At 46.9% G+C, this 27908-nt stretch overlaps 1 protein-coding gene across 2 annotated transcripts in view; it reads left to right on the top strand.

Annotated features, from left to right (window-relative positions):
• Window positions 1–27908, top strand: part of Gan (gigaxonin) — a 61065-nt gene that overhangs the window by 4821 nt on the left and 28336 nt on the right. Inside the window, exons 2-3 of one of the 2 annotated variants that reach the window (XM_021640032.2) lie at window positions 18978–19092; window positions 25660–26010. In XM_021640032.2, coding sequence (XP_021495707.1) covers window positions 18978–19092; window positions 25660–26010 — 466 coding nt within the window. The remainder of the gene's footprint in view (window positions 1–18977; window positions 19093–25659; window positions 26011–27908) is intronic. The other variant, XM_060391904.1, reaches the window with a different exon arrangement.

Genomic DNA, 27908 nt, shown 5'->3' with positions numbered 1-27908 from the left:
GGTTTGTAGCAGCTCTTGAATGATTTCTGGAAGGGTTCTAAGGAGCTAGGGATGCCTACTGCATTTCTTAGGCTTCTTTCTGCACGCTGGTTTCTGAGGCTCTGAGTCTGCACCATGCTATGAGGCTCAGGGTACCATACCCATCTCTTGTCAGGATCTTGCAGTGATGGGAATTAAATTGAGCCTTTATCTTCTAATGGATTTAGGTCTTGTTTGTTTTTATCTGCCTGCTATATGGTTTTCCTAGCAACTGCTTGAAAAAATAAGTCTGTCCTGAAGATCTTAGAGCTAAGTGCTTTAAAACACACAGTAGGTAAAGGCACTTGCTGCCAAACCTGGGACCTAAGTTTGATCCCTGGAACCTACACATGGTATAAGGAGAAAAAACAACTCCTAAAAAATGGGCTTCTGATCTTGAACACACATACTCTGGTACATGAACAGCAGCTTGCACACACATAAATAGAAAAATGAACAAATACAATTTTTTAAAAGTGTAATGCTTTTTCTTCATCTTATTTGGCCAAACCCCATTCATATGTGAGTTTTTCAAAAGGACTATTACAGCTGTGGTCCCTTTTCTGATCCCCTTCAGATCCCGAGTGTTCTGGCCTGGTTTTCTATGGGAACGAAGCATCTGTAAACTGGTGCTGCCTTCAAGCTAAACGTGCCTGTGTGTGTACAGCAGTGACTGTCACGGTGTTCGTGAATGCCCTGATCAGAGAGGAAGGCTTCAGATGTGGAAACAAATCAATACAATTCTTGTTAGACTGTGGCTGGGGCAGAGAGCGAAGAGCTGCTGTCCAGCGTGGGCTAGTGTTCAGAGTCTAGTGGTGAAGCTCAGCCGTAATTGGTGCTGTTTGTCTAATTGATCCATCTTCTTTTACCCCGACTCTTTTGACCTTTACTTATATTTTGGATTTTCCCGTCAGTCTTCTTCATCATTTTTACAGCTATTCTTATTTTATAGTTGAAATTCAAGTAAAGTGCTTTTCCACACAGGAACTCTGAAGACTTACAAGTCAAAAACCACATTACCTATTGTGTGAAGTGTTAATCAGTTCTTCTCATACTATCAAAGAAGGACCTACAAGCTCTTTATAATCCATAAAGAAAACATAATTAAAACAAATAAGGAGGTATTTGGCTTGAGTAGCAGGCAGCAAGTCTTGGGAGCTGCCTCATCCCTTCGAAGGAGAAAGGCTATCATTTTGTGTACTGAAGCTATAATATAAATGAATAATTTGCAAGTTAGGATTCTGGGTTAAGGGTGGAGGTGTGGGGGTGTGACACATGGCAGGCTCTGGTTGCAGCCATGAACTTAAGTGCTTCCTATGGCTTCTGTGTCTCCTGAGCCACAGGAAGCCTGAAGAAGAACGGGGGTCGAAGGCTCAGGTGACGGGGGCAGGCCTAATCACAGACTTGAAAGGCTGCGCATTGTCCAGCAGAACAGGATTGGGCTGACTTCCAAAGGCCTGGCTGCCAGGGTGACTGAGCCCCATGATGATGGGCTGATGTGTGCCACTCCTGTCTGCCGTGGAAGTCAGTGACAAAGTTCCCCCATTGTCACACAGTGACTGTGGGAAGCATACAGGCTGGAAATCTGAAGTCTCCAAAGCCTGACCCCTGGGCTCATGTCATAGGGGTCAGAGTTAAAGGGTGAAACCGTAAAAATAGCATACAGCTAGATGAGCTTCATTGTTATTCTCAGATAGCCATTGTTAGCCACCCCGAGATAGCTCATGCATATGAGAATGTTCTACATCTCAAAGGTTTCCTTTCCTCAGCTGGCTTGAGGAAAGTGCAAACTGTTATTCTCACTCTCCATTTTCCATTGTAGGAAAAGAACTCATTTGTTTTCTCTGATTAAATTTATTAGAAAAAGGATACATAGGTGAAGCAGGATTTTTGGCACATTGAATTTGTTGTTGTATAAAACAGATCCTTCATGAAAAAAAAAAAGAAAGAAGGAAGGGAAGAGAGACAGGCAGGCAGGCGCCCCAGGGCTGTGGAGGGTGTGCTGTGGGTAGGCATGTTGCCCTGCACGCCTGAGGACCTGGCTTCCCCAGCATCCACCCAGAGCTGCAGTTAGTGGAGGCTGATGGATGCCCGGGGCTGGCTGGGGAGCCACCCTAGCGGAAACGGTGAACTATGCTCCCTCAAAAAGACAAGGTGCTTTTTTTGTCTTTGGTATACAGGAGGGCTTCTGATTTTTTTTTTTTTTAGTTAATTTTGTATCCATCCACTTTGCTGAAGATGTTTATCAGATGAAGGAGTTCTCTGGTTGAAGCATTTGGCAAAATCCAACACCCATTCATGTTTAAAGTCTTGGAGAGATCAGGGATACAAGGCACATATCTAAACATAGTAAAGGCAATATACAGCAAGTCTATAGCCAGCATCAAACTCAATGGAGAGAAACTTAAATCAGTCCCACTGAAATCAGGGACAAGGCAAGGCTGCCCACTCTCTCCGTATCTCTTCAACATTGTACTTGAAGTCATTGCTAGAGCAATAAGCCAACTAAAGGAGATCAAGGGGATACAAATCGGAAAGGAAGACGTCAAAGTATCACTATTCACAGATGACTTCTAACCAAACCTTGGGCAGAGTGCAGGGAATCATATGAAAGAAGGGGGAGTTAGTAAGACCTGGAGAGGACAGGCGTGCCACAAGGACCAAATATAACTGGATACATGGGTTCTCCAACCAAGGACCACGAATGGATATAACCTAGGACCCCTGCACAGACGTAGCCCATGGCAGCTCAGTATCCACATGGGTGCCCTAGTAAGGGGAACAGGGACTGTCTCTGACATAAACTCAGTGGTGGGCTCTTTGACTCCCTCCCCGCCCCCCGAGGGAGGAGCAGCCTTGCTAGGCCACAGAGGAGGACATTGCAGCCAGTCCTGATGAGACCTGATAAACTAGGGTCAGATGGAAGGGGAGGAGGACCTCCCCTATCAGTAGACTTGGAGAGGGGCATGGGAAGAGATGAGGGAGGGAGGGTGGGGTTGGGAGGGACTCAGGGAGGGGGCTACAGCTGGGATACAAAGTAAATAACCTGTAATTAATATAAAAAAATTATAAAAAAAAGACAAAAAAAAAAAAAGACAAGGTGAAGACTAATAGAAGACATCTAAAGGAAGGCTCCTGGAGTGGAACCCTCTCCTTCACAAACCCCTATGCACCACAGAGGTGCACACAAAATGAGCACACTCAGGATAGCAATGCTTTGTTAGGCAGTGTGTGTCCTAAGTAGAAGATGGATAGACTGTTTAAAAATATCTGCTAAATTAAGACGCTCGGGGGGGAGGGGGCGTCTTATTTTCTCTTTTGGAGTCTGTGTGCTGATGGAGGCAAATACTCCACTGGGCCATTTCTGTTCTTAGCTCTTCTCTACCCTGAAACATTTCTCTTTCTTTTTAGGAAAACTTGAAAGAGGATCAGTGCTAACAAATGGATACATTTTAAACTGTGTTTTTCTAGTCATACTAGCATCTATCATAACCACCTTTCCTGTGCCTCTGAAGAAGTAAACATTGTACTGTGGGGCTCAAGGTATTCCCAGATTTCTGTCTGTCGGTCTCTGTACTAAACTGTCAGGACATGAGGTTGGATATGCCTCTCTTCTGACCCATGGAAAATGACAAATGAGGCCAGAATTGAGCAGTGGGGTGTCAAACAATAGTGAGAAGAGTTTGCTGATAGTTGTATCTGCCCTGTCCTCTACAGGCTGGGGTCCAGCTTGAACTAAAGAGACAGAATCTGAGGCAGCAGGAACCCCTGGCTCACTGCATAGGTTCTATTTCTTAGTGAGGACAACATTCCTGAACTCTAGCTTTTTCTCCAGGAGAGCTGATATAGGACTGCTTTGTTGTAGTTTTTTTAAGATTTATTAATTATTTATGTATACAGACTTCTGCCTGCATGTACACCTGCATGCCAGAAAAGGGCACCAGATCTTGTTACAGATGCTTGTGAGCCACTATGTGGTTGCTGGGAATTGAACTCAGGACCCCTGAAAGAGCAGCCAGTGCTCTTAACCTCTGAGCCATCTCTCCAGCCCTGTGTTTTAGTTTTAAGATTTATTTTCATATGTATGTTTGTGTGCGTGTGTGTATACACTTTGGAGATCCTGGAGTTGGGTTATAGGTGGTTGTGAGCCACCCAGCTTGGTGTTATTAACAACTTAGAAGAATGGCTAGCATTCTTAACATTCAGCCATTTTTCCAGACCTTGCTTATTTTGTCTTGAGGCACGATCTCAGCTGTGCAACTCAGAAGAACCCGAAATTTAGGCTCCTTTGGCCACCGTCTCCCAGGGGTCAGGATTACAAGTGTGTAAGCACACCCTTCTGGTGTGGATTCTTTGATCTGGAGCACCAGCTTCTAGATTTCTCCTGTGTGCTTCACCACTGTGCTCTCCTGTCTCCTCAACAGCTTGCCTTGGTTGGGCCAAAATACCAACTTTATTCCCTACATAAAACTTACAACACATGCTACTGGCATGAAGATGTAAAATGCTGTCTTCTCAGGCCATGGAGCCCAGGAGCACGAGGTCAGATGCCTCCTTGTGGGTAGAAAAGGAGCTGAGACAGTACTCGGCACCATCGCAGTCAGAACATTCTTCTCAAATGTCATCATTGCCTTCACACACGGCCCATGGGCTGTTCCTGCCAGTCACAGTTAGGGAGCAAGTGTAGTCTGAAGTTGCCGAAATGCCCTGTGCACTGTTTATCTGGTGCAGTTAGTGGGGTATCCGTGCTGGCATCCGTGTCAGTTGTTCTGTAGGCTGAAGACAGGGCTAGTCATCCATCATCAGATACATCCAGGAAGTAATCCCAGCCTTCCCAGGGCTCACAGGGTTGCTCTTGCTGCCATTTCAGTGTGTATTCACTGCCCCCCACAAACCAGGGTCAAAGCCACGTCGGGACACTTGGAACTGGGCTGGTTCTTTGTCTACCTCTGTGGAGCTAGTGGAGAAAATGAACACGTATCTAAGACTTTAAAATTATTTGGAGTGTTCATTTTTCTCACAGTATGGTCCCAGTGTCTAGGAGAAGGTCAGAAGGTCAGGAATCATGAAGGAAACAACTTTCTGTTTACTGAGGTAGACACTTCTGAAGCCTTACTCTGAACAGTAACCAGCCACTATGAGGTTCTCGTCTGGTGGACGCACCTGTCTTTAAGTGGCGGGAGAGATTGGCATACTGCAACGGGCTTGCTAACCTTTTCTTTTGTGTTCATATGCAGCACTGCCTTGAGCCAGGCAGGCACCGGTCCAGCACTGTGGCATCTCTATTGGGAAGCTACAGTACAGACATCCTGTAATTGCAGAGAGGGAGGGAGTGGGGGCTTTGGGGACTGCTTTGAGGAACGTGTTCTGTTGGAAGCACCTGTGAGGAAGATCCGAGGGAGGAGACATCTAAGCAGAAGAGCAGGGGGAGGTGGGGTGCTGGAGACAGAACCAGCAACTGGGGCAGGGTGTCTTCAGAGCAGAGCAGAGGGCCACACGTGGCTGTGGTCCCAGAGGCACACTGTCTGTGTTCCCAGGTGTCACACTGTTTCTAGACAAGGTTAGATTTTCCCTGTATCGGGAGATGGCAGAGTAGAGGGAAGAAGAAAAGAACACATTCACGCCATCACTCCATTCACGTTAGAGCTGAAGTTTTGTTGAAGGCTTGTAAGTGACACTGACAGGTTCTTAGAAAAAGAATCTCTAGTCTTATTTGTACATTTCTGTAAAGGTCACTTGAGAACGGGTTGGAGAAGTCTGAGTGGAAGCAGGAGCCACTAGTGAGGCTACTGTAATTTTCCAGTCAGAATGTAGAGGACCCTGGATGAGGGCTTGCCTGTGGACGGAACAGAGGCGTGACTTGGTGATATTTGTGGTGGGACTTGGTGGAGAGGAAAAGAAGGCACCAGGATGGACCCTACCTTACTGATGCCTTTTCCGCTTGCACCTGTGGCAAGTGTTCACATCACTGGTGCTGGGGTTGCGTTTAGGGCCTTCTAAAGGGCTTTCACGTATGGGAGACCCTCCCTCTTGTGCAACAAAGGCTGTTTTACACATAGGGGCTTCTAGCTGCAGGAGGTTTAAGTACTTGCCCCCTGGTATAACAAGTGAAGGAAGGCATGTGTAAGCAAGGTGTGGAGAGATGGCACATGGGGGTAGAACAAATGTGTAGCCATGCGTGACAGAAGGTAGTGGCTAAACATGCGGCTGGTCCTAGGCACTGTGGGGCGCATATGGAGGGAAGGGAGGCAGAGTGCTCCAGAAGGCCAGGCTTCATTGGCTTAGGGCCTCACTCAGGCCTCAGCTGTTGTCATTACAGAACAGCTCCTGGAATGTGGTGGGGACGTGTCTGTTGTGAGGCCTGGCGAAGGTGGACTTCTCACTGTGTGGCAGGGGCAGGGCCCCAAGCGTAGCTGACATCAGGGGCTGAGGAGAAGTCAGCTGACTCCTATTTTAGTGCAGGGGCAGGGACTTAAACCTAAAATGAAAAGAGAACAGGTGTTGAGGCAGTGGATAACAGTCCATCCGAACCTCACCCTTGGGGTCTGTGGCTCCTGCCCAAGTATGTGACTGTCTCCGCCATTCTGGGCTTCCTGCTACTTTCAGGAGGGTAAATCCGTGTTCATCCTTCAAGACTTGCTTCAGATGGCTCAGGGAGCAAAGTGCTTGCTGTACAGCATGAGGACCTGAGTTCAAATCCCAGCCCCACATATAAGCCAGTCCCGGCACTGAGAAGGTGGAGACAGGTGACTGCCAGAGCTCACTGGCCAGTCATTATAGTTGGATTGGTAAGCTCCATTGAGATACTTCATTCCTCAAAATAAGGTGGAGTGTGACTGAGAAAGACACGTTGACCTCTGCCCTCTACACACATGAGCATACATGTATGTAGATACAACATGCACACCACACAAACAGATCTGCTTCAAATATCCATTTGCTTTACGCTTACGTAGATATGCACACACACACGCCTGCTTCCAGTATCCCTCCATCAACATTTTTCCAGTGCGGCCAAATCTTTCCTCCCTCACACAGGCTCCTGTGCAGTGTGTGGTGGAGTGCTTCAGCTTACCCTCCGTCAGTCCTTTGTCTAGTGGAAGGAACAGACAGTGGGCTGGCTGCTTTGAAAGCCCATCATTTCACATCTCCAGACCAGATGTTTTAGAGGTACAAGTGGACTTTGCGTGCATGAGAGTTGAGTAGGTGTAACCTGTAAGTGCTGATGCTGGCCTTCGAGGTGCTGTGTTTACCACCCTGTAAGATGAAACCTTTGGCCAAACATTTCGCTCCGTGACTAAGTGTATATTAGTGTGGAGGGAGAACGAAGGAGCCATCGCACCACATAGGATAACTAATGAGGGAGCCCTGATGTTGTGCTGTCTTCAACGACGTGGTCAGCTCTCGTGCCAAGAGGCCTGGGAGAAGAGACCAGACTCTGTATTCAGACACAGTAGCTGCAGTGAGAGAGCCGTTGTTCCAGCAGGACTGGGGACTTAGTGGAGAATGCATTCATTCCCTTGACAACACTTTGGAAAGCCATGTGCAACTTGAAGTTGTTTGGAGACAGTTATAGCAGCGAGTTATAAATTAAGGAACTGCCAGAAGCAAAGAAGTGGCTTGAAGCTGGAGTGTAATGCTGCTAAATGGAAGCGGATCCTGCAGCCACCTCCAAGTGTGCGAGGCGCGAGCTTCTGTTGATCCTGCTCAGACTATCTCCTCTCGAAAAGGCAAAACAGACAGCCCTCCACGCTCCCTCGCGTAGTGCTTTGGTTTGAAAGGATGAAGTCATGGAAGTTCTGCTATCCCTTTGTGTTTATTCAGGAGGCTTGCTGTGTTTGAAAAGCCAGGAAGCCTCCTCTTCCTCACTGCTCCATTTGGAAAGAGAAAATGGAAACCGAGAAATGTGAGCCCACTGCTGGAATGTGGAGTGTCTGTGGTATTTAGTGCCATTTGTATACTGTAGCAAAGAAGAACCCTCGAGCTCTTTTTTTTAATGAGGGAGGGAGCAGTGAGCCCAAATCCCTCCCAACCTCCACTCTGTTTCTTTGTCTCTGCTCTATAAAGACAAGGAAAAAGACTGCATGGATAAGCCAGGAGGGACCCGAGCATCTTGGCATCTGTCTTCAGCCTTTTGGCCTCCAGAACTACAAAACATAAATGTCATACACAGTAGCCAAAGCAAAGATGTGTATCTTTGATGTAACCCATTTGCCTGAGGTCTCAAGGTCATTGAAGGAGCTACTTTTCAATGGCCTCTAAAGAAATAGTTCCCAAGTAGAAAATCTGGAAGTGTTGGCACGTCTCAGCATGATGTATCTCTCTTGTGTGTGTTTTCAAAAGGTTGGGGTGTGACCAGAACAAGAAGTCTGGCTTGTTTCATTCTAGAAGAGTTTGCTTCCAAAGTTGCTGGATCACCATTCCATCTTTGAGTTCAACTTGAAATTTAACATGCATTTTCCAGCTTCGCCTTTGAAAATGAATGCTACTGACTTTGGGCATTACAAAAACCGTACTTAAATTGAGAAAGTGTATCTCCCACACAAAAAAGGAAGATGTCATGAGAGTCCAGCTAAAGTTACTTCTGATTGTGAGTGATGAGGTAGTGTTGTATTGGAGTCACGTCTGTGTGCGCATTGTTTGTGTTCATGCTTTCCCTGGGACTGACTTCACGGCAAATCTTTCTATCACAATAAAAATGCCTATAACCGTGTTTGGGGTGGTTTGTTTGAGACAGGGCCTCATACCATAGCCTAGGCTGGCCTCCAACTCACAGCATTCCTCCTGCTTCATTCTCCGTGCAGGCATGAGCCGCCACAGGCAGCTCACGTAACTGTCGCTTTCCAGTGCTGTCTGTCTGCTGTAGCATACAGTTTCCCGTGCATCTGCTTTTCATTCTCTTGGTTGATGTCCCTATTTCCACCGCCCCCAATAGGGACCCTATAAACCAGTCGGAAAATCCTTGGCTTCCCTCTGTTTTGTGGGTGGGTATCCGTGAACCGACCTTGAGGACCTTTGTGCTGGGTGGGTGATTGACCTGGGCTTGTTCCTGCTGAATGAAGTATAGCCACTGTCCACAGGGACTGTGCCATCTTGTAAGGACACCAGTGACTTAGCAGTAATTTTTAAGAAGACCTGTCACCATTTCTTAGCACTTGGAGAAGTGAGTTCACAAAATCATTACTTTGCCTCTCAACTAGACTGAATTTTAAAATCATGGCAGTTGTGTGCAGAGCAGGAGCTGGCAGGCTTTTTCTGTAAGGGTCAGAAATGTAGGCTTGGAGGTGACCTTTGAGTTCTGTTGCATACCGTTGCACCTTGTCCTAACACTTTTAAAATGTAAGAACTGCTGCACTCAAGGTCTTCCGGAAACAGGCAGCTGGGTAGACTCTTTCCCCTTTCTGTTGAGGATTACAGACTTAAGCGTTTGGACAGAGACATCAGCACAGTTCTTTGTGTGTCTGTGTATGTATTTGTTCCCATGTGTCGTGCCCTGGACAGGCATGAGTAGGAAGGCCAGAGGTCAACATCAGGTGTCTTCTTCCATCACTCTCTATTCACTTTCTTTCTTTGCTTATTTATTTGAGGTGTGTGTGTGTGCATGCGTACGTACGAGTGCGTGTGAGTGCGCACATATGCAAGCAGATGTGCCATGCAAAGGCTAGAGTTGACTATTACTTTCCACCTTATCTTTTGAGACAGGGTCTCTGGCTGACTGAAGACCTCAGTTCAGCTAGACTGGCTTCTGGTAAACTCCAGGGATCCTCTGTCTCCACCTTCCTAGAGCTGGGGCAACGGGTACTTGACGCCCCAAACTCAGCTTTTTACATGTGTTCTGTGGATCCAAACTCCGGTCCTTACACTTGTGTGGAGGGTATCCCTTCACCTGAGGCTCCCTGTTGGTGCTGTTTTGTATGACGCTCACCCTCTTCTGCATTCAGGGCTGGACACCGCCACCCTTCACTGACTCGGAGCCTCTGTTTCATCTGCTGTGTCTTCTGTTTGTTTCCTTCTCTTGTCATTTTAAGTTTCCTTCTCTGCTGGCTCCCTCTCCCTGCTGGAAAGCATGTCTGTCCTCAGTGTGCCTCACTGAAAAGCAGATTGACTGTGGTATCTGTTCTCAACCTCGTGGCCGAGGCTTGAGGAGCCAGCTTTCTCGCTGTGAGTCCCCGCCCCCTGTTTTGTCTTCGCTCTGCAAGCAGACGTGCCTCTCACGAATCCACTAAACCTGTTCTTTGAAGAGTCGTGAAATGTAAGCTCCAGATCCGGTGAAAACTAATACATTTCTCTTACTTGGCCTGTTTATCACTGTCTACCATTTTCTTGACATCCGGTCTCTCTATGCTCCAGTGACATCTCGTCTTGTTTCCCTCCCTTCGGCTTTCTGGCTCTCCCTCCTGTCTCTATACTATGGTCAGGCATAGAGTTCTGACCTTCATCTGCCTTCCCCACCCCCTCCACAGTAGCACTGTTTGTGCCAAGACACTTGCTGCCCTCTGTCCCAAGCCCAATGGTCACTTACCTATTGCGTGGCCACCCTCAACCCTGGTGGTCACACTCCCTCCTATAAGTGAGTTGTCCCTCCTTTCGTGTATGGGGTAGGGTAGGTCCTAAGTATCACCTGACTCTCCCTCAAACACTGGTCTCTTCAGGCACGTGGGGCCTTTTCCAGCCTTTATGTAGGTGCTCAGATTTGAGCTCAGGTCTTCCCACTGTAAGAACGAGTATTACCCACCCAGCCACTCCCGAGACCCTTATTTCCCTTCTTTTTTTTTTTCTCTCTCTCTCTTACAGTTCTTATTATTCTTGGGTATGTGTGTATGTTATGGGGCAGTACACATGCCACAGCAAGTGTGTAAAGGTCGGGACAATTTTATGGAGTTGGTTCTCTCCTTCTGCCTTTGTATGGGTTCCAGGGACAGAATCAGGTCATTAGGCTTGCAGGACAAGTACTTTAACTCATTGATCCACCTTGCTGTCCCCTTCCTTAATACACTACCAGGCTCCTCAGGAGGGATGGAGAGCTGTTGGCAGAAAGACCTCCTGCCTGCTTTTCCTCAGCACCTAATCAATGCCAGAGCATCACGTCTGCTCTCTGGTTTCTGGAGTCTGTCTCCTCTATGCCGTAACTGTCCAGTCGGGCTCCAGCTTTTATTGGCACTAGACTGTGTCGGGCTCCTGCTGGCCTGTCTTCCTCCAAGCACAGTCCCCATTTGTCTTCCACTCAGTTGCCGCCAGAGGGACATTTCCAGAGTAGAATCAGATAACATTTAAAACTCTAATGTCTTCAGAGACCCAGTTGGCTTGTTGCCAGGGCAGGAAAAATACTCCAGAAGTCTAAAGTGCCTTGTGCCAGAAAGTAGGGAGGGACCAAAAAGAGCCAGCCTCAAAAAGCCCTAGTGGCTGAGCTGCAGCAATTCTAGCAACAAAGATCCATGCTGGACTAGAGTCAGAATAAAGTAGACAGCCATCCATGTGTCTATGAATGAATGAGTGCACACATTGACAAGTGGGACAGAAGAGGTGCAAGAAAGTGGGACAGAGGGGTGTCTCACAAAAGAAATTCAGTTAACATCTGTAAAAGGAACTAGAATAGAAAGTCCTTGAAGCCAAGTACTCAGGAGGCTGAAGCAAGAGAATTATGAGTTCAAAGCCAGGCTAGGCAATCTAGAAGAGACCCCAGTGCGTATGTTGCTAGGGAGACAGGAAGGTAGCCAGAGACATTTTAGGGGTGGGTATCATCCTTGCCACAGTGGTAATTGTTGCAGGCATATCCTGTGGTGCGTGCAGAGGTCACTGGCAAGGGTTTGTGAGGATGGATTTTCATATCTTCCCACATGATCTCAGATGTGTTTATTACCCATGAAAGGAAAACTAGCAGTTGCAGTGGAAAACCGTATCAGAACCATTTAGCCAACTGCTCAATAGAAGACAGGTTCACCCCAGTAGATAAGGCACGTCAGCCTTTCTGTAACATCCCTGCCCCAAACTTACAGTTGCAGTGTGACCATATAAATTAGACAACACTGACTTGAAGGGTGCTACACAAGGTAACTGGCCAGCTCAGCAGAGCTGGTGTCAAGAAAGACAAAGAAAGGGGGCTGGAGAGATGGCTCAGTTATCAAGAGCACTTACTGCAAAAGACCCAAGTTCAGTTCCCAGCACCTACTTTAGGCAGGACACAGTGACCTGTACCTCTGGTTCCAGAGGATCTAACACCCTCTTCTTGGCTCTGTGGGTGCCTGCACACAGGTGGTGCACATAAATCCACATAAGCACACCTACATACATACATACATACATACATACATACATACTTACATACATACATACATACGAACACCAATAAAAGACAAAAACATGATGAAGAACCCCACAGATGGATTTGTCTCCCTGTGGCAGTTCCTAAGCTTTTCCTTTTGTCCTGACTTTGATGCTGGGTGAGGATTCTCAGTTGCTTCGTAGGGTGCCCCTCAGCTTGGGGCTGAGCATCCAATGACAAGCCACGATGAGAGGATGCCAGCCTGGCCCAACTTTTGAGTTGGGCCACAGAGACATCGCTTGGCCTGTGCAGCTTTCAGTCTGTAACCAGGAAGTAGATGTGGGGACTGAGCGGTACTTAGCACCGTCTTGCTGGTTTCAGCATCCACCAACAGTCTCTAACACCTTTATTCCTCCTGTGTGTATTTGTTTCTCTTCTTACACAGACATAGCACCGTTTACCAAGGGGAACACCCAGTGGAGGGTTCGGCTTTGAGCAGGCTGGAAAGAAGGGAGTTGTGGACTGAAATGTTTGACATGAGTGAGCTAAAACAAAAACTCCTGGAGTTGATACCACACGTGATGGTGTTGGCACTGTTTGTTTAAAAGTGCTGTTGCCATAGCTGCTGGAGGGTGGGAAGCTGGCTGGCTGATTTCTATCAATACCTCACGTTCTCCCTGGGACAAAGAAGGGCTAGTTGCACAAGACGAAGCCAAGCGGTTTGTACTGTTGGGGTCACGGGCTGTGTCTCTGTCTGTGGGGGTGGCAGTTTCTGCTTGGAGTCATTGTCACGTGTGAGTCTTCGTCGCCATGGCTCCAGCGACACCATGTGTGCTGCCAGCTCCCTTTCTTCCCCAACTCTCCTGTCACTAGAGATGTTCCCATAGCTGTTCTGTTTGTGTGTCACATGTGTAGCTTATGTGTGTGCATGTGTGCACATGCTTCTGGCAGCCAGAGGCCAGTGTCGGGTATAAGCCACTATGGCCTTCTACCCTACCTTTTCACACACAATCTCGCCATCTACAGCTACTCCCTCAAGGCCCAGGGAACATTGTGGAAGAGGGAGCAGAGAGGGTCTAAGAGCTGGTAGATTTGAGGAGTGCTGTGGAATGCTGTCTTCTGGACGAAGCAGACTGAAGCATGCACAGCAGCTCTGGTGACCGGCCCAGAGCAAGCCTGGCAGTAATGCCAGAAGGGACAGGAGCAGCTTCACCCATGCTGTAGGGCTATTAGCAGTTGGTGTTTGCTGGGGGAGGGGGTGTCCTGTCTTTCAGGGATATGGCCCCTGGTAGGTTGCCTGTGTTCATGCAGGCAGCACTGATTGGACTCAGTGGTTATTGTTTTGTTTTTAGAAAGATCATGAAGGTAGGAGAAGCATGTATATTATGGAGTCCATAAGGATTTGAGGGTGGTGGATTTAATCGAGAGGCATTGTGTAGGGACTGAAGAGAAGTCTCAGCTTTTAAGAGCATGGACTGTTCATTCCAGAATACCCCAGTTCAACTTCCAGCACCTCTATGGCAGCTCACAACCATCTCCAGTTCTAGGGATCCTTCACTGTCTTCTGATCTCCACGGGCAGCAGTAGGCAAAACACTAACACACTTACATAAATACATTTTCAAAAGGTACATTGTATGTGTGACATTGTCAAAGAATAAGTCAAAACTTTTAAATACGTGTTTTTAAGACCAATTCTCTCAGACCCACCTATTAGCTGTCTCCACCCCCAACCCCCAGCACAAGGGTCACAGGTGCATAACCACACATGGCTTTTACATAGGTGCTGCGGGCCCGGACTGGGTTCTCATGCTTCCATGGTGGACTCCTTATCAACAGCCCTTTCCCCAACCCTTTATTAGGCTGTAATACATACTGAATTCACAGTCTCTTCTCAAAAAATATGGCCTAAGGCAAATTCCATTTTCCTTCAAGTCACTGACTCTCAAAGACAAACATTTATCTTCTTGTGTGGCATGAGAGTACAGCCAGTCCTGTTTCCTTCTTCTCAGCGGAAGTCAGGCTCTCTGAGGAAAGCAAAAAGCACCCTGTGCCTGAGTCACAGCGTGGGGAGGGTGTTGGGGGAGGTGGGACCACAGCTGTGGCAAGAGCTGCTTCTGGACCTCTGCAGGACCCTGAGGGCCTCTTCATCTTCAGGATGGCCCCCGAGCTGGGGTCTGGGCACTAGAAACCTTTTGGAGTCTGTATTGTATTGGAAGTTCAGGTTTCCCAGCAGGCCACTGGGGATGGTGAGCATGGGACATTGAAGCACAGAAAGATGAGATATGGCTAGCCAACTCACAAATAGAAAGCTTCCCTCTCGGCCAGCCTTACAGTGCGGCTCCCACTGAGGGCTGATAGTTAAGTGTTCGGACATTAGACTGTACGGGGCGCCTGGCCTGCTGTGGGAGAAAGTGCCTTATGGGCATGCCAACACATATGCTGGTGAACGCTCTCGGCTGCTCTGCCGGCCACTCATGCGCTGTCCGAACAGCTGTGGTCATTTGATTTCAGTCACTGAATCTGTGGGGTTGGAATCCATCAGTTCCCGCCGGGCTGTGTGTTTCTTGTCAAGTTATTGTGTGTCAAGTGCCAGGAATAGGAATATTGGTGCTGGTTAGTTTTCCTATTGCTGTAATAGAAGTCCCTGGCAGAGCAGCTTGAGGAAAGGAAGGTTTACTCGAATTCACAGTTTGAAGTTACAGTCAGTCATGGGAGGGAAGGCACAGGGTGGTAGGCGTGTGAGGCAGCTGGTCACATGACATCCACAGGCAGGAAGCAAAGAGAGGAATGCTAGTGCTCAGCTGGTTTCTCCTTGAATTCAGTCCAGGACCCCCGCCCGTGGAATTGTGTCACCCAGAGTTAGGCTCTTTCCACCTCAACCTAATCTAGGTGATCCCTCACAGGCAGTCTGAGGGGCCCGCATAATCTAAACGGTTTTAGTCCTGTGGGGTTGCCTGTATCAACATCACAGGGAAATACAAACAGTTCTGTTTTCACAGCAATTGACAGGAGGCAGGTACAGTGTGTTAGGAGATGAACAGTCCTGTGAAGGAAGAGAAATAAAAGCAGGGATGAGACGGTGGCGGTGGGTGTGCAGGCTGCCAGTGTGGGTGTGGGAGCACACCCAGCTGGAAAGAACCAGAGCATGCAGATAAGGGGGAAGGGCCCAAGAAGCATTGCAGGCAGCAGGGACGAGCCAGATGAGCCAGGGTATGTCTTACTATGCAACCCGAGGCTGACCCAGTTGGTCTAGGATGAGACCCAGATATCTGATTGTCTTTATCGGCTCTCCAGAAGGTTCTGGGAGGTCAGCCCAGGGAACTACTCATAAAGTCATTCAAATCATGACTCACAGGACCTGTGTGAGGGAAAAATGTGAAAGTAAATAAACACCTACTTGTTGGGTATAAAGGAGAAATGGAGGAGAATCAGAGTGAAGTGGGTATCCAGGCAGTGGCGGCAGGACACGGGATTAATCCAGCACTCAGGGAGGCAGGGACAAGTGGATCTCTGTGAGTTCGAGGTCAGCCTGGTCTACAAAGCGAGTCCAGGCCAGCCAAGGCTACACAGAGAAAAAAATAATAAGAGCCTCAAAATAATAATAATAATAAGAGTGAAGGGAAAAGCACACAAAATGTTGGGGTGCCATCCTTTAAAATGCTGTTTGGGCCTCTCTTGGTGGCACATTCCTTTAATCCCAGCACTCAGGAAGGCAGAGGCAGGCAGTTCTCTGTGAGTTCAAGGCCAGCCTGTTCTACAAAGGGAGTCCAGAACAGCCAGGGCTCCAGAGAGAGACCCTGTCTCAGAAAAAAAAAAAAATATATATATATATATATATATATATATATATATATATATGCATACATACATATATATATACATACATACATACATAAATGAAGTACAGGTCATTTAGGCGCTCCAGAGACAGTACAGTGGTTAAGAGCACTTGCTCTTACACAGGACTTGAACTCATACCCAACACTCATGTCCAGTGACTGACTGCTGCCTGTACCTCCAGTTCTAGGGACCCAACACCCTCTTCTGTACCCCACAGGCACCTATATGTACATGCACTTGGCCACACACAGATTCACATACACTCATAAATAAGTGTTTTGTAAAAATGACATTCAGAGGCCAGGAGCCTGGTGCAGGTCCTTTCCCTCCTTCTCGTTAATGCCACAGAGGCACCTGTCACTTGTTCTCGGTCCCCTATGGTGGCTTGATGACAGGAAACACTCCGGCTCACCTGGACATGGAGGGACTTGCCTGGGTCTCTGGTCCCCGGTGCACAGCACCCTCTTGCTCAGGCTTTCCTCTGAGAGCTCTGTCACTCTTAGGACCTCAGTGTGAATGCTTTTCTCCCGTGTCCATGGGAGGAACTGTGAGGCTAGCTGCTGTGCTCCTCCTGAAGACAGTGCCATCAATAGTGTTTGTCAGAGGGTATCATCTGTTGATTGACGTGTTAGCAACAAACATATTGCCTCAAGTGGGAACTGCAAAGGGTCTCCAGGGTGGAAACAACACAAAACAGATGTCAGGGACTAGAGAAGTGACTCAGTGGTTAAGAGTATGTAGTTCCATTCCAGAGGACCTGAGTGAGGTTCCCAGCTCCCAAGTCAGGCAGCTCACAACCTGTATTCCAGTACCAGGAATCTAGTGCCCTCTTCTGGCCTCTGTGAACACTGCACTTATGTGCACAAAGCTATACTCAGATACAATTTTTAAAACTTTTTTTTTTAACCAGACTGTATGTCTTAGGGCAATTGTAAGTTCATAGCAGAAGTGAGAGGAAGGTACAGAGAATGCCAGACCTTCCTGAGCCCACACACACACACAGCGCCTGCCCCCTGCCTCCTCGTGTCCCCACTAGAATGGTATGTCCCCTGCATCTTAACACTCCTGTATTGACACTGCACACTGACGTAGACCATGGCTCGTATTAGGCCCCTCCGCTGGGCGTGTATTCTGTGCCTTCACACAAATGTGCCAAAATACGTGTTTGCTAGTACAACACCACATACAGGACTTTCATGACCCTAAACCATTTTTATGTGGTCTCTGGCACTCACAAAAACAGAAAAAGGAGGGGGTATGCGCTGAGGAGGGGAGGGGTGTCATCTGTAAAAAAAATTCTCCAAAAGAACAAATGACTAGTTTGGAGTAAAAAGTGCTGGCACAGGCTGTCTCCAAACGCCTCAGAGGGCCTGCCTTACAGCCAGAGTTCCAGGTGACAGGAATCATTGCAAGCATGTGAATCATGCCGTGAGTCACCCCAAACTGCAGCACCCTGACTGACTCCTTGGACATTGCATTCCACTGTGTTCTGCTGAAGATGTTTCCTTTATTAGAAATGAGTGTTTGCATCGGCGGAGGGGAGAAGCCCCTTGTGGGCTACTGTTTGTAACTGTTGTGTCCAGCCCCCTTCCATAGCTTTTTATGTGTGTTTGGCCTGCGTGTATGCAGAGGTCAGAAGAGGGCATCGGATCAAACTATTACAGAGTCCTGCCTATCTGATCCTCCCGCGTTTCTGTCACACCAGAAGTCATCTGGTGGCCGGCTTTTTTTTTTTTTTTTCTGGCAGTCCTTGAGCTATTTAACAGCTACTAACAGATCATGATGTTTAACACGTGCTTGTTGAGCTTTGTGCTAGTTACATTTCAATTGCTGTGATCAAGTGCCCAAGAAACTCAGCTTAAAAGGAGAAAGGGTGTGTAGGAGCCTGAGCCAGGAGAGAGCTGCCCCTGTGGGAGCCTCCCAGGTAATACCTCAGGACCAGGAGGCACGCTCTTGTCCTGCAGTCGTTTCTCTGTTGTTGTTGCCTCTGCCCTCTCCTGAAACGCCTATCATTACCCCTGTTAAGGAAGAAAGAAAAAGCCTTAAGAGGCCCACTCCAATTTTCTTAATGTACCTCTCCTATTTTCTAACTTTTCTCTTTTTTGAGACTTTATTTTTCTCTTATGTGTATAGATGTTTGTCTGAATGTATGTCTCCATGTCACATGCACCAGGAGAGCATGTCCGATCGCCTGGAACTGGAGTTACAGATGGTTATGAGATGCCCTGTGGGTGGTGGGGATCGAACCTAGGTCCTCTGAAAGAGCATCCTCTTGACCACGCTGCACGGAGCCCTCTCTCTGACACCACTGGCTTTTTTGAAGACAGCGTCTCATTGTGTCGTATCCCTGGCTCTCTGCAGAGGGCCGCATTTTAGTTTCTGGTACCCATGTCAGTTGGCTCATAACTGCCGATAGCTCTGGCTCCTGCAGGATCTCGTGCCTCTGGCCTCCATAAGCACCTGCCCTCGTGTAGACACACAAGCACCTAATTAAAAATAAATCCTTAAAAAGATCAAGTTAGCCAGGCATGGTTAACTCAAGTTACAGGCACACACCTGTAATCCCAGTACTCGGGGAGGCAGAAGCAGGCAGATCTCTGTGAGTTCGAGGCCAGCCTGGTCTACAAAGCGAGTCCAGGACAGCCATGGCTACACAGAGAAACAAACAACAAAAACTAAGGAGCCTTTGCAAACTGGGGCTGAGTTTTTAGCTAAAGCTGTGTATGTTGAGCTAACTTCCCTAAGCAGAGGTCTATTTGCTACTCAGTATGTGTTATACTATAGTGTTTAGTGCATAAATAATTGTAGTTATTTCTGTTGGCTCATAGAAATCTTACTTTTTTTCCCTTTCTTAGGACAAAGTTAAACTATAATCCTCCAAAAGATGACGGATCCACTTATAAGATTGAACTTGAAGGGATATCGGTAATGGTTATGAGAGAGATCCTGGATTACATCTTCAGTGGGCAGGTATGGCGAGACCCAGGGGCTAGACCTAGCAGAGACTTTCCTGCTTTCAGAGCGGCTCTGCCGTGTCATCTTCTGCCCTCAGGGAATCTATTGGCTCCTCCCTGGCGATGGCCCCACACACATGCTCTTCCAGATTCCATCCCTAAAGGAGCAACACAGTTAAATCATAGACCAAATCCCAATTTACGCTCTTCTGAGTTCCACCCTCCAGGCTCAGATTCAAAGAACATGGCGCACCCTGCAGCGCTGACTCCTGCCTCCACATCTTGACTCTGATCTTGTACAACAAGATCTCTCTCTCTCTCTCTCTCTCTCTGCATGGAAAGAGCAGCTTCTCTGGCGCTGAGGCTTGTTCTGTAGAGACAGTTTCTTGTGGGGCATTGCCATGAAAGGCACCTCGCATTGAAGGCTACCCTTATTATAGTACTTGAATGCTGGCAGCCCTGTGCTTCACCCTCTCCCTGCCCCCTCTTCCTGCTTTTCCTCACTCTCTCTGCCACGTTGTTTCTGGAGATGTGATGATACCCAGGCAAGAAATGGTAAGCGCCTAGATTGCTTTCGTTTCTTTGCCTCCCTGGCCCTGTCCTCTTCATGTAATTTAAGTTCTAGCATAGGACTCTTAGGTCTCTAGTGAGGAGATGCTTCAGTAGCTGAAAGAGCTTGCTACTCTTCCACTCCCCAGCACCCACAGCAAGTTGCTCACAATTGTTCTGGCCTCCATGTGTGCACATACATGCTCACACATGCACACACACAAATAAAAATAAATCTTTAAAAGAACAAACAAACAGAAAGGAAGAGTCGTGAGTCCTGTGGATATATTGGCCAGAGAGCAGAGTAGAGTGTTACACATTTAGGTCTGTGAAAGTATGTTCTGCCTCGTTTTTTCCAAGATCTTGCCCCTTGCCTTCCCCATTGAACCCTCCATCACTGCTGTTTCCCTGCCTCCCCTTTTCTGAAAGGTCTGTTTTTCCCACTAGTTTTCTAAGTGCTTGGGGTGTATGTTGCCTGTCATTCCTAAATGCATTCGTTCTGTCCACACACTCTGGGATTCTAGTCCCGGTGAAGTGTGTGGTGTGAGTATTGTGGTATAGTATTGTGAAAACAGTGTAGGGAAACTCTCTCCTAAACACAAGGCAGTGGGTGTGCACACATGTGATTGCTGAAGTGACTGAAGTTAGAACTGTTTTGGCACAGCCCTAGGAAATCCTAGAAACACCGCACAGCAGGCACACATGAGACATATGAGCAGCCTGGTCCAGCAGTCTGGGCAGTTGTGAGCACAGCAAGTGCCAGGCCTCTGAGGGCCTGCTCTGTGCGGGCTCCAGCTGCAGCCTGGGGACCGTCTGCAGGTTGACTGCTGGGAATTGTCCCAGTGTAAACTTTAGAATCCACATGGCAACTTAAGCTTTGACAAACTCCTGAAGTAGCTGTATGGTTTAATTGAGATGTGATTTGGTGTTCTTTCACAGGTTTGTATTTGGATAGTCTGCAGTTGTTTCCTGTCTTCTGGCTAAATTTAATACTGTTGAGTCTGGGGGTGTGGCTGAGTGGTAGAGCCGTTGCCTGGAGTGTGTGAGATCTGGGTTCCATCCAGAGTACCACAAAAACAGAAATAAAAGAAGAGGAGGCGTGAAGAGATGGTTCCATGGGTAAAGGCTTTGCTGCCAAAACCTGATAACCTAGTTCATTCTTCCAAACCCACATGGTAGAAAGAGACCATCAGTTCCTGAAAGCTGCCCTCTGACCTCCCCAATATCCTGGTGTGCGCGTGTGTGTGTGTGTGCGCACACACACTGTCTTAGTTAGTATCACCATGGCTGCGATGAAACACCATGAGGAAAGGTTTTATTCAGCTCACACTTCCACAGCACTGTTCATCATCAAGGGAAGTCAGGACAGGAACTCAAGGCAGGAACCTGGAGGCAGGAGCTGATGCAGAGGCCGTGGAGGGGTGCTGGTGCTCACTAGTTTGCTCAGCCTGCTTTCTTTCTTTCTCTTTAATTTGTTTTGGTTTGAGCTTTTATTTGTTTGTTTGTTTTTGTTATTGATAGTGTTTCTCTTTGTAGCCTTGACTGTCCTGGACTCTATTTGTAGACCAGGCTGGCCTCAAACTCACAGAGATCTCCCTGTCTTTACCCCCCCCCCCCCCGAGTGCTGGGATTATATGCATGCCCTACCTACACTGACTGCGTGCTTTCTTATGTAACCCAAGATCACCAACCCAAGAACAGTCCCACCTGCAATGACTGGGCCCTCCTCCATTAATTACTAATTAAGAAAATGCTCTACAGCCTGATCTTATAGAAACATTTTCTCATTTGAGACTTGCTCCTCTCAGATGCCTCTAGCTGCCAGAGCCTGTCAGCAGAGTCGAACAGTTCTTGAGTTGGGAGTGAGGATTAAAATTAATAAACTAACACACAACACACATGGGACTTTTCTAAGAGGCTCCAGACCCGACCAGCCAGCAGCCACCTGACTTTTTTTCAGAGAGCTTTTAAGCCAGAATAAAAACAGCTCAGAACAATGGGTTAAATTTACAAGGAGGTGAAGCAAGAGGTGTGATCTTCACAAGCTATTCCACCTGCTGTCACAAACAAAAGGAGATGGACTTGCAAATTCTTCCCTGACTTCAGTGAAGGCCTGGTAAAAGCAGTCTTTCTACTGAGATTTAAATATCAAAGCAGCTGCCAGATCAACAGCTCCCGACAGGTCTCCCTTTTTTATATTTTTTAAATTGGCCATAACTTAAGAGTTATGGAGCAGAAGATTGTGCCTGTCTTAGGTTGTTTCCCTCATAAGATTTATTCTTACCTGTCATCGGTACATGAGTTCTATCATTCATGCCCTGTCTTGGGTTGAACATATCCCAGAGAAACATTACCCGTCTCTGACTACCAACCTCTGCTAGGGTAGACCCTGGGGTTTGATCTTGTGCAGATCAGCTCAGCTTTGACATTCTAAAAGGCCTTCAGGCAGGTTTTAGTTGCCACCAATAGCAGCGCATCTCCTATCACAAGCCAAGTCCAAAATAACACTCCAAAAAAGTCACTTAACAAATGACTCCTTGTGTAAATTACCAAGTCTGAGAAATAGTCACCAAGAACCATAGTAACAGGCTGTCGAGCAATCAGAACCATTTGAAAGCTTACAAATACAGTTTGTTAGTTTACATTGAAGGCAAGAAACATTAAAGTTTCAATCTTGTTAACATTTCCAAACAACAAAACAAAAGAATTTACATAGGCAGTTACAGGGCCTCCCAAGAGTTTCTGAAGCAAGCTTGTTTTGGTCTGCTGAAAACCAGAGTCAGACCAAAGTTTCACAGTTAGTCCTCTTTTTTATTCTTTTTTATTTTGTTGAGAATTGTCCTTATTAACAGAACAATCAAGTCCAGTCCATTGTATAAGAGGTTTTTCTGCATGACATCTCCTAGAAGCAGAATGAAAAAAAGCGGGTCAGGAGCTTAAGTCCAATGCAGCTTTTCGGTCTCAGTCAGGGCAGCATTTACGATTGTCTGCAGCTGGAACATGCTCCTTCTGGGGAACAACTCCTGCAAATCGTACCAGCCTTTCTGGGATCCACCTGGCTCCTTCTGTGTCCTGTGGAAAAAGCACAAACATACCCTCTTCCCCTTATTGATATGGGGTCGGGGCCCTGCCATATTCCAGTAATCAGATCTTTCCATTGTACTTGGGCATAATTATCTTTGGTATTAGGATGCCACAATTGATCAGCCGCAGAACGGCCTTGTACGTCCACATTCAAAAAATTTTAAAATAAAGAGAGCATGATTAATATTTGGGGATATGACTCCCCCCCCTTTTTTTTATTTTTTTGCAATTGGTTTTTAAGAGATCCATGGGCAGGCTCTATAATTTTTTAGCCTTAAGGATTGTATGGCATACCTGTTTCATTATTTTTAAAAATGTTGAGAAGCTTGACTAATATATGTCGTACCTTTACTAGTCTTTATAATGGAAGAAATACCAATTGTAGCAAAACAATTTAGTTTTTTAAATTTTGGGATATGAGTAATGTCTATTTGAGTTTAGACCTGAGTTTAGAATTGTTTAACCCTAGGTTTTAAGTAAGTTAACTTTATGTTACAGATTTTAAACATAGCCAATGACCAGTAATCTATAACCAAGACCTACTGAATATGCTAAACTATGTCTTCAAGACAGACAGACAAAACATCGTGTTATTTGTTGAATTTAAATTTTTATGAATATTGAAGCTTTGTAGCAGAATTAACTATTAGCTTTCTTACTGGAAAAACTGAGAGGCTGCCTCTTTAATAGTTTTTCCTTGTAGGGTGGCAGCCATAGCTATTTCTTGAGTATAAGACTGCCCGATGTCAGAACATAACCTAATATAATCAGAAATATCTCCTTTCTTCCTAAAGGGTCTCAAAGCTGCTTGGCAAGCACTGTTAGCATTCTCATAAGCTAATTGTTTTACTAATAATAATCCAGACTTTTCATCACTTATAAGTCTGTTTGCTGCTTGCAGTGATCTTGCCACAAAATCTTGAAATAACTCAACAGGTCCTGGACAGATTTTAGACAAATCCTCCACGTGTCTACCTGTTTGTGGAAGTTTATTCCAGGCCTTCCGGGCAGCGGTATTTACCTGAGCATATATGGCCACATCAAAATCCAATTGTTGTCCTATTTCCCTGTAGATTCCTTCTCCAGCAAGCATGTCATAAGTTATAGGAATTCCCTGAGCTTGATTAAGTTCAGCTGTAGCTTGACAATGCTCTGCAAATTCTGACTTCCATAATAAATTATCTCCTCCTAATAAGCACCCTCTTGTTAACTGTTTCCAGTCTCCCAAGCAGAGGGCCTCAGTAGACAAGGACTCCAACAGAGCCTGAGTGAAAGGCGCTGTAGGACCATATTGGGAGCATGCAGATTTTAATTCTTTTATTTGTTTAAAAGGTATAGGAGCATGGACTCTCGCTGTATTACCCTGTCCATCAGGTTGCTCCAGAACTGGAAAACCATAAAACTCAGTTATGTCTTCTCCATTCTGCCTAGCTTCTTGTAAAGAAGCTTGCAAAGGGGATACAGTTGCCTGTACAGTGGACAAAGGAAAAGATCCCCTTGTCTTTTGGGCCACTGCAACTGTAGCAGTCCCAGGAGGAGAGTCCAAACCTGCAACCAATGATGGAGTTGGAGTGGGGGATTGAGCCTCATTTTCTCTAGTAGTTAATTCTCCAGTTTTTCTGTTTATTTCCTCCCCATTCTAGTCTTTTAATTTCTTTTTGCCACGGCTTACACTTTTTAACATGCATAGCCTGAATTGGAGGGTATCTCTCAGAATAATACTGATCTGGTTCTTCCTCCAACTCTGCAACCTCATTAGGATCTAAGTCTTTCTCAAAGTCTCCTTCTGGCAAGAAATTGCTGTCATCAGGAGGGAAATATAACTCCTCTGGAGGAGCTGATGGTCTAATATCATTTTCTCTTGAAGCCTGCCATGTTTCTAACCTCCTTCTCTCTGAGCCTGAAAGTTTAACTTTCTCAGTTTCCTGCTGCTTATACAGACTATCTTTAATTAAGCTCCATACAAAAACACTAGGCTAATGCCCTGTCCCATTTTTATTCTCGGATTTACTCACCTCACCCTTTCTACTTAATGATGTGAGCTCGCCAACAACCGTGGTGTCCTTCACTGATTCCCTGTATCACAAGTCCCACGTCTGGGCGCCAATCTGCCGGAGCCCGCCAGCAGGCCCAAGTGCATAGGCACTGAGGAGAAATAAAGCCCCTCTCTGGTGGCTTGCACCCACTTGGCATACCACTTGGCAGACAGCAACCTTGATGTATCTGGGGATAATTTCAATTTCCACGAGTAGCAGAACTTAACTGTCCCCAAAAGCTCAGTCAGGTTTTGGTGTGAGCTGCAGATGTGAGCACGTTTCTGGGCTCCCTCAACAGGATCCTGCTGGCCCAGGAAGCAAAAGCCTGGACAGGTGGGATAAGAGTCAGACACGTCAGTAGGGCAGCTGTGGTGCATGCCTTTAACCTCAGCACTGGGGAGGTAGAGGCAGGTGCATCTCTGAATTCCAGGCCAGCCTGCTCTACAGAACAAGTTCTGGGAAAGCCAGGACTACACAGAGAAACCCTGCCTAAAATAAACAAACAAACAAACGGACAGACAGATAGTCAGGCACATGTGCTGTGAGGGAAGGTCGCATGTCATTTGAGGCCTTAAAGCTCTTTTTACAGGGCCATCACTACTAGTCATCATTGGAACTGGGGACTGGGGAAATAGCCCAGTGGTTACGAGTGCTTTCCTACCCTTGAGAGGACCTGAGTTCAGTTCCCAGCACCCATTTTGGCATCTTGCATCTACCTGTAACTCCAGCTCCAATGGGATCCAGTGCCTGCAACCTCTGCGCGCACCTGCACTCGTGGGCACACACATAATTAAAAATAAATCCTTAAAGATACCAGAAAAAAGTTGGGAATTTCCTGTGGGCCAGACTTCTAGGTTAGTGGTTTGGGCCTTTTGTCTGCATCCAGCTCTAAAATGTCTGTGGTGCTCTTACAGATCAGGCTAAATGAAGACACGATCCAGGATGTCGTACAGGCGGCCGACCTGCTGCTGCTGACGGACCTTAAAACCTTGTGCTGTGAGTTCTTGGAGGGCTGCATTGCCGCCGAGAACTGCATCGGCATCCGAGACTTTGCCCTGCACTATTGCCTGCACCACGTGCACTACCTGGCCACCGAGTACCTGGAGACTCACTTCCGAGATGTCAGCAGCACAGAGGAGTTCCTGGAGCTGAGTCCGCAGAAGCTCAAAGAAGTGATCTCTCTTGAGAAGCTGAATGTTGGCAATGAACGATACGTGTTTGAGGCAGTGATTCGGTGGATAGCACATGACGTAGAGATGAGAAAGGTACCTTCTTCCACTCAGGACATGCCTTGGGTTTTCTTTTCACTGAGGTGTTTATTTACTTTGTGTGATGGGTAGGGATGTGGTCTGTTGTGAAAGCAGGGGGGGGGGTTGTCCTTCTGGTCCACCCAGATAGAAAGGAGGAACAATCCCAGTGCCGGGCTGCAGTGACCAAGGCCTAGGTCTTGGACAGACCCAAAGGCTCACACTCCAGCCCTGAGAGCCAGGAGCCTGTTTGTCCAGAATATTTAGGCAGACTTGTAGCTGTAGATGATCAGGTCGGAGGCTTCTTGCTCGGGGCTTTCATTACCAATGACTCTGGCTTTTGACAGACATATCCGAGGCTGCTAGCAACAGTAAACAGCAGGGTTTCTTCCTACAGATACTACCACTCCTGAAGGGCCTCAGGTCAAGTTGAGGACCTTAGCTTCCACAGAGCTGAATGTTGTGGCTCTCAGGCCTAAGACTTCTGAGACGCTTGTGTTTTACATCTTGGCAGCTCTCCGGAACTCTTTCAGTAACAGGCACATGGTCTCTACTTTTCAGCTCTTTACAGCCTCCATTATCTCCTGCACCGCAGCCCTGGCCACTTTATGGACCTCTCCAACTGTCTCACTGCTGCTGTTAGTGCACAGCCATCACTACTTTATTTTCTTTCATTCTTCCATTCTCTCTTCTTTGCGTTGCAGCTCATTAGGGTCTAACAGTTAAGATCAAAGGTCATTGAAGGGCCATTGAGGAAAAACCTGTGTGGGGGTGCTTAATATTGCAGTACTATAGCACGGGAGGGCAGCTCCCAGGTGGCATAAAAAAAGTGTTCCACTATAACGAGAAAGAAGGTGTAGCAATGGTGTTTGGAATAATTACAGCCACCCTTCAGGACTGTTAGTATGGTATAGTCCCTCGTGTCTGAGCCAGAGAGGAGAGGGCTGTGTTTGTGCCAGTTCCAGCAGACCTTCGTATCACCGAAGGCCTGTTTTACACTACCCTCAGGCTGGTGCCAGGGAAATGCTCCCACCCTGAGCATTTCCCTGGCCTGAGTGAAAATAGCTGCTGGAGGGTATTGAGGTTTGTGATGGACAAACAGTGCAGGCTGTCTAAAATGCTTTGAGGCTAAGATAGTGATTGCTGGAGCCAGAGTATGTTTCAACTGCACGCAGCTGTGGTTGCCATGCAGTGCCCTCCGTTCAGCAGCAGGCAGTGGTGTTGCCTCCCAAAGACATCTGTAGACTACTTTAAGCAATGGATGGGCATGGAGGAAGGCAGCCAGCTGCTTAGCTGACAGTCTTTTCCTCAGGCACTCGGTAAGGGTCTAACAGTTGTCAGGTGGTTGCAGCTGCCAGCATCTTAGCTGATTTGGAGGAAAAATAAAAAGAAAGCTTAGCCAGACATAAGCAGATGCCTTAATCCCGGAAATAGGTAGATCTCTTTGAGTTCAAGTTCAGCCTGGTCTATGTAGCATGCTGCATGACAGCCAGACCTATATGGGATTCTGTCTTAAAAATAATAAGCAAGCAAGTAACAACCCAAAACTGGGGGACTGGAGAGATATCTCACTGGTTAAGAGCATTGACTGTTCTCCCAGAAGACCTGGGTTCAATTCCCAGCACCCACATGGTAGCTCACAACTGTCTGTAATTCCTGTTCCAGAGTATCTGACACCCTTAGACATACATGCAGTCAAAACACCAATGTACATAAAATAAAAATAAATAAATAAACCCTGAACAGAAAAGGTCTAGGAGTGGCAGCTGGTGGAGGCTCTTAGAGAATGTTGGCTTTTAGGTCCCCATTGAGATCCCACGGGGAATGTAGCTTGTTTTCAAGTCTTCTCTCCAATTACTTGTTTCAAAATAAAAAATGTGTTGAGTTGGTTTTAGAGAATAGGTTTTGGAATGCAT

The sequence above is a fragment of the Meriones unguiculatus genome, chromosome 10, assembly GCF_030254825.1.
Source record: "Meriones unguiculatus strain TT.TT164.6M chromosome 10, Bangor_MerUng_6.1, whole genome shotgun sequence".
Classification (NCBI taxonomy): domain Eukaryota; kingdom Metazoa; phylum Chordata; class Mammalia; order Rodentia; family Muridae; genus Meriones; species Meriones unguiculatus.
The sequence above is the reverse complement of the archived record's forward strand: the minus strand, read 5'-3'. Positions and strand labels throughout refer to the sequence as shown.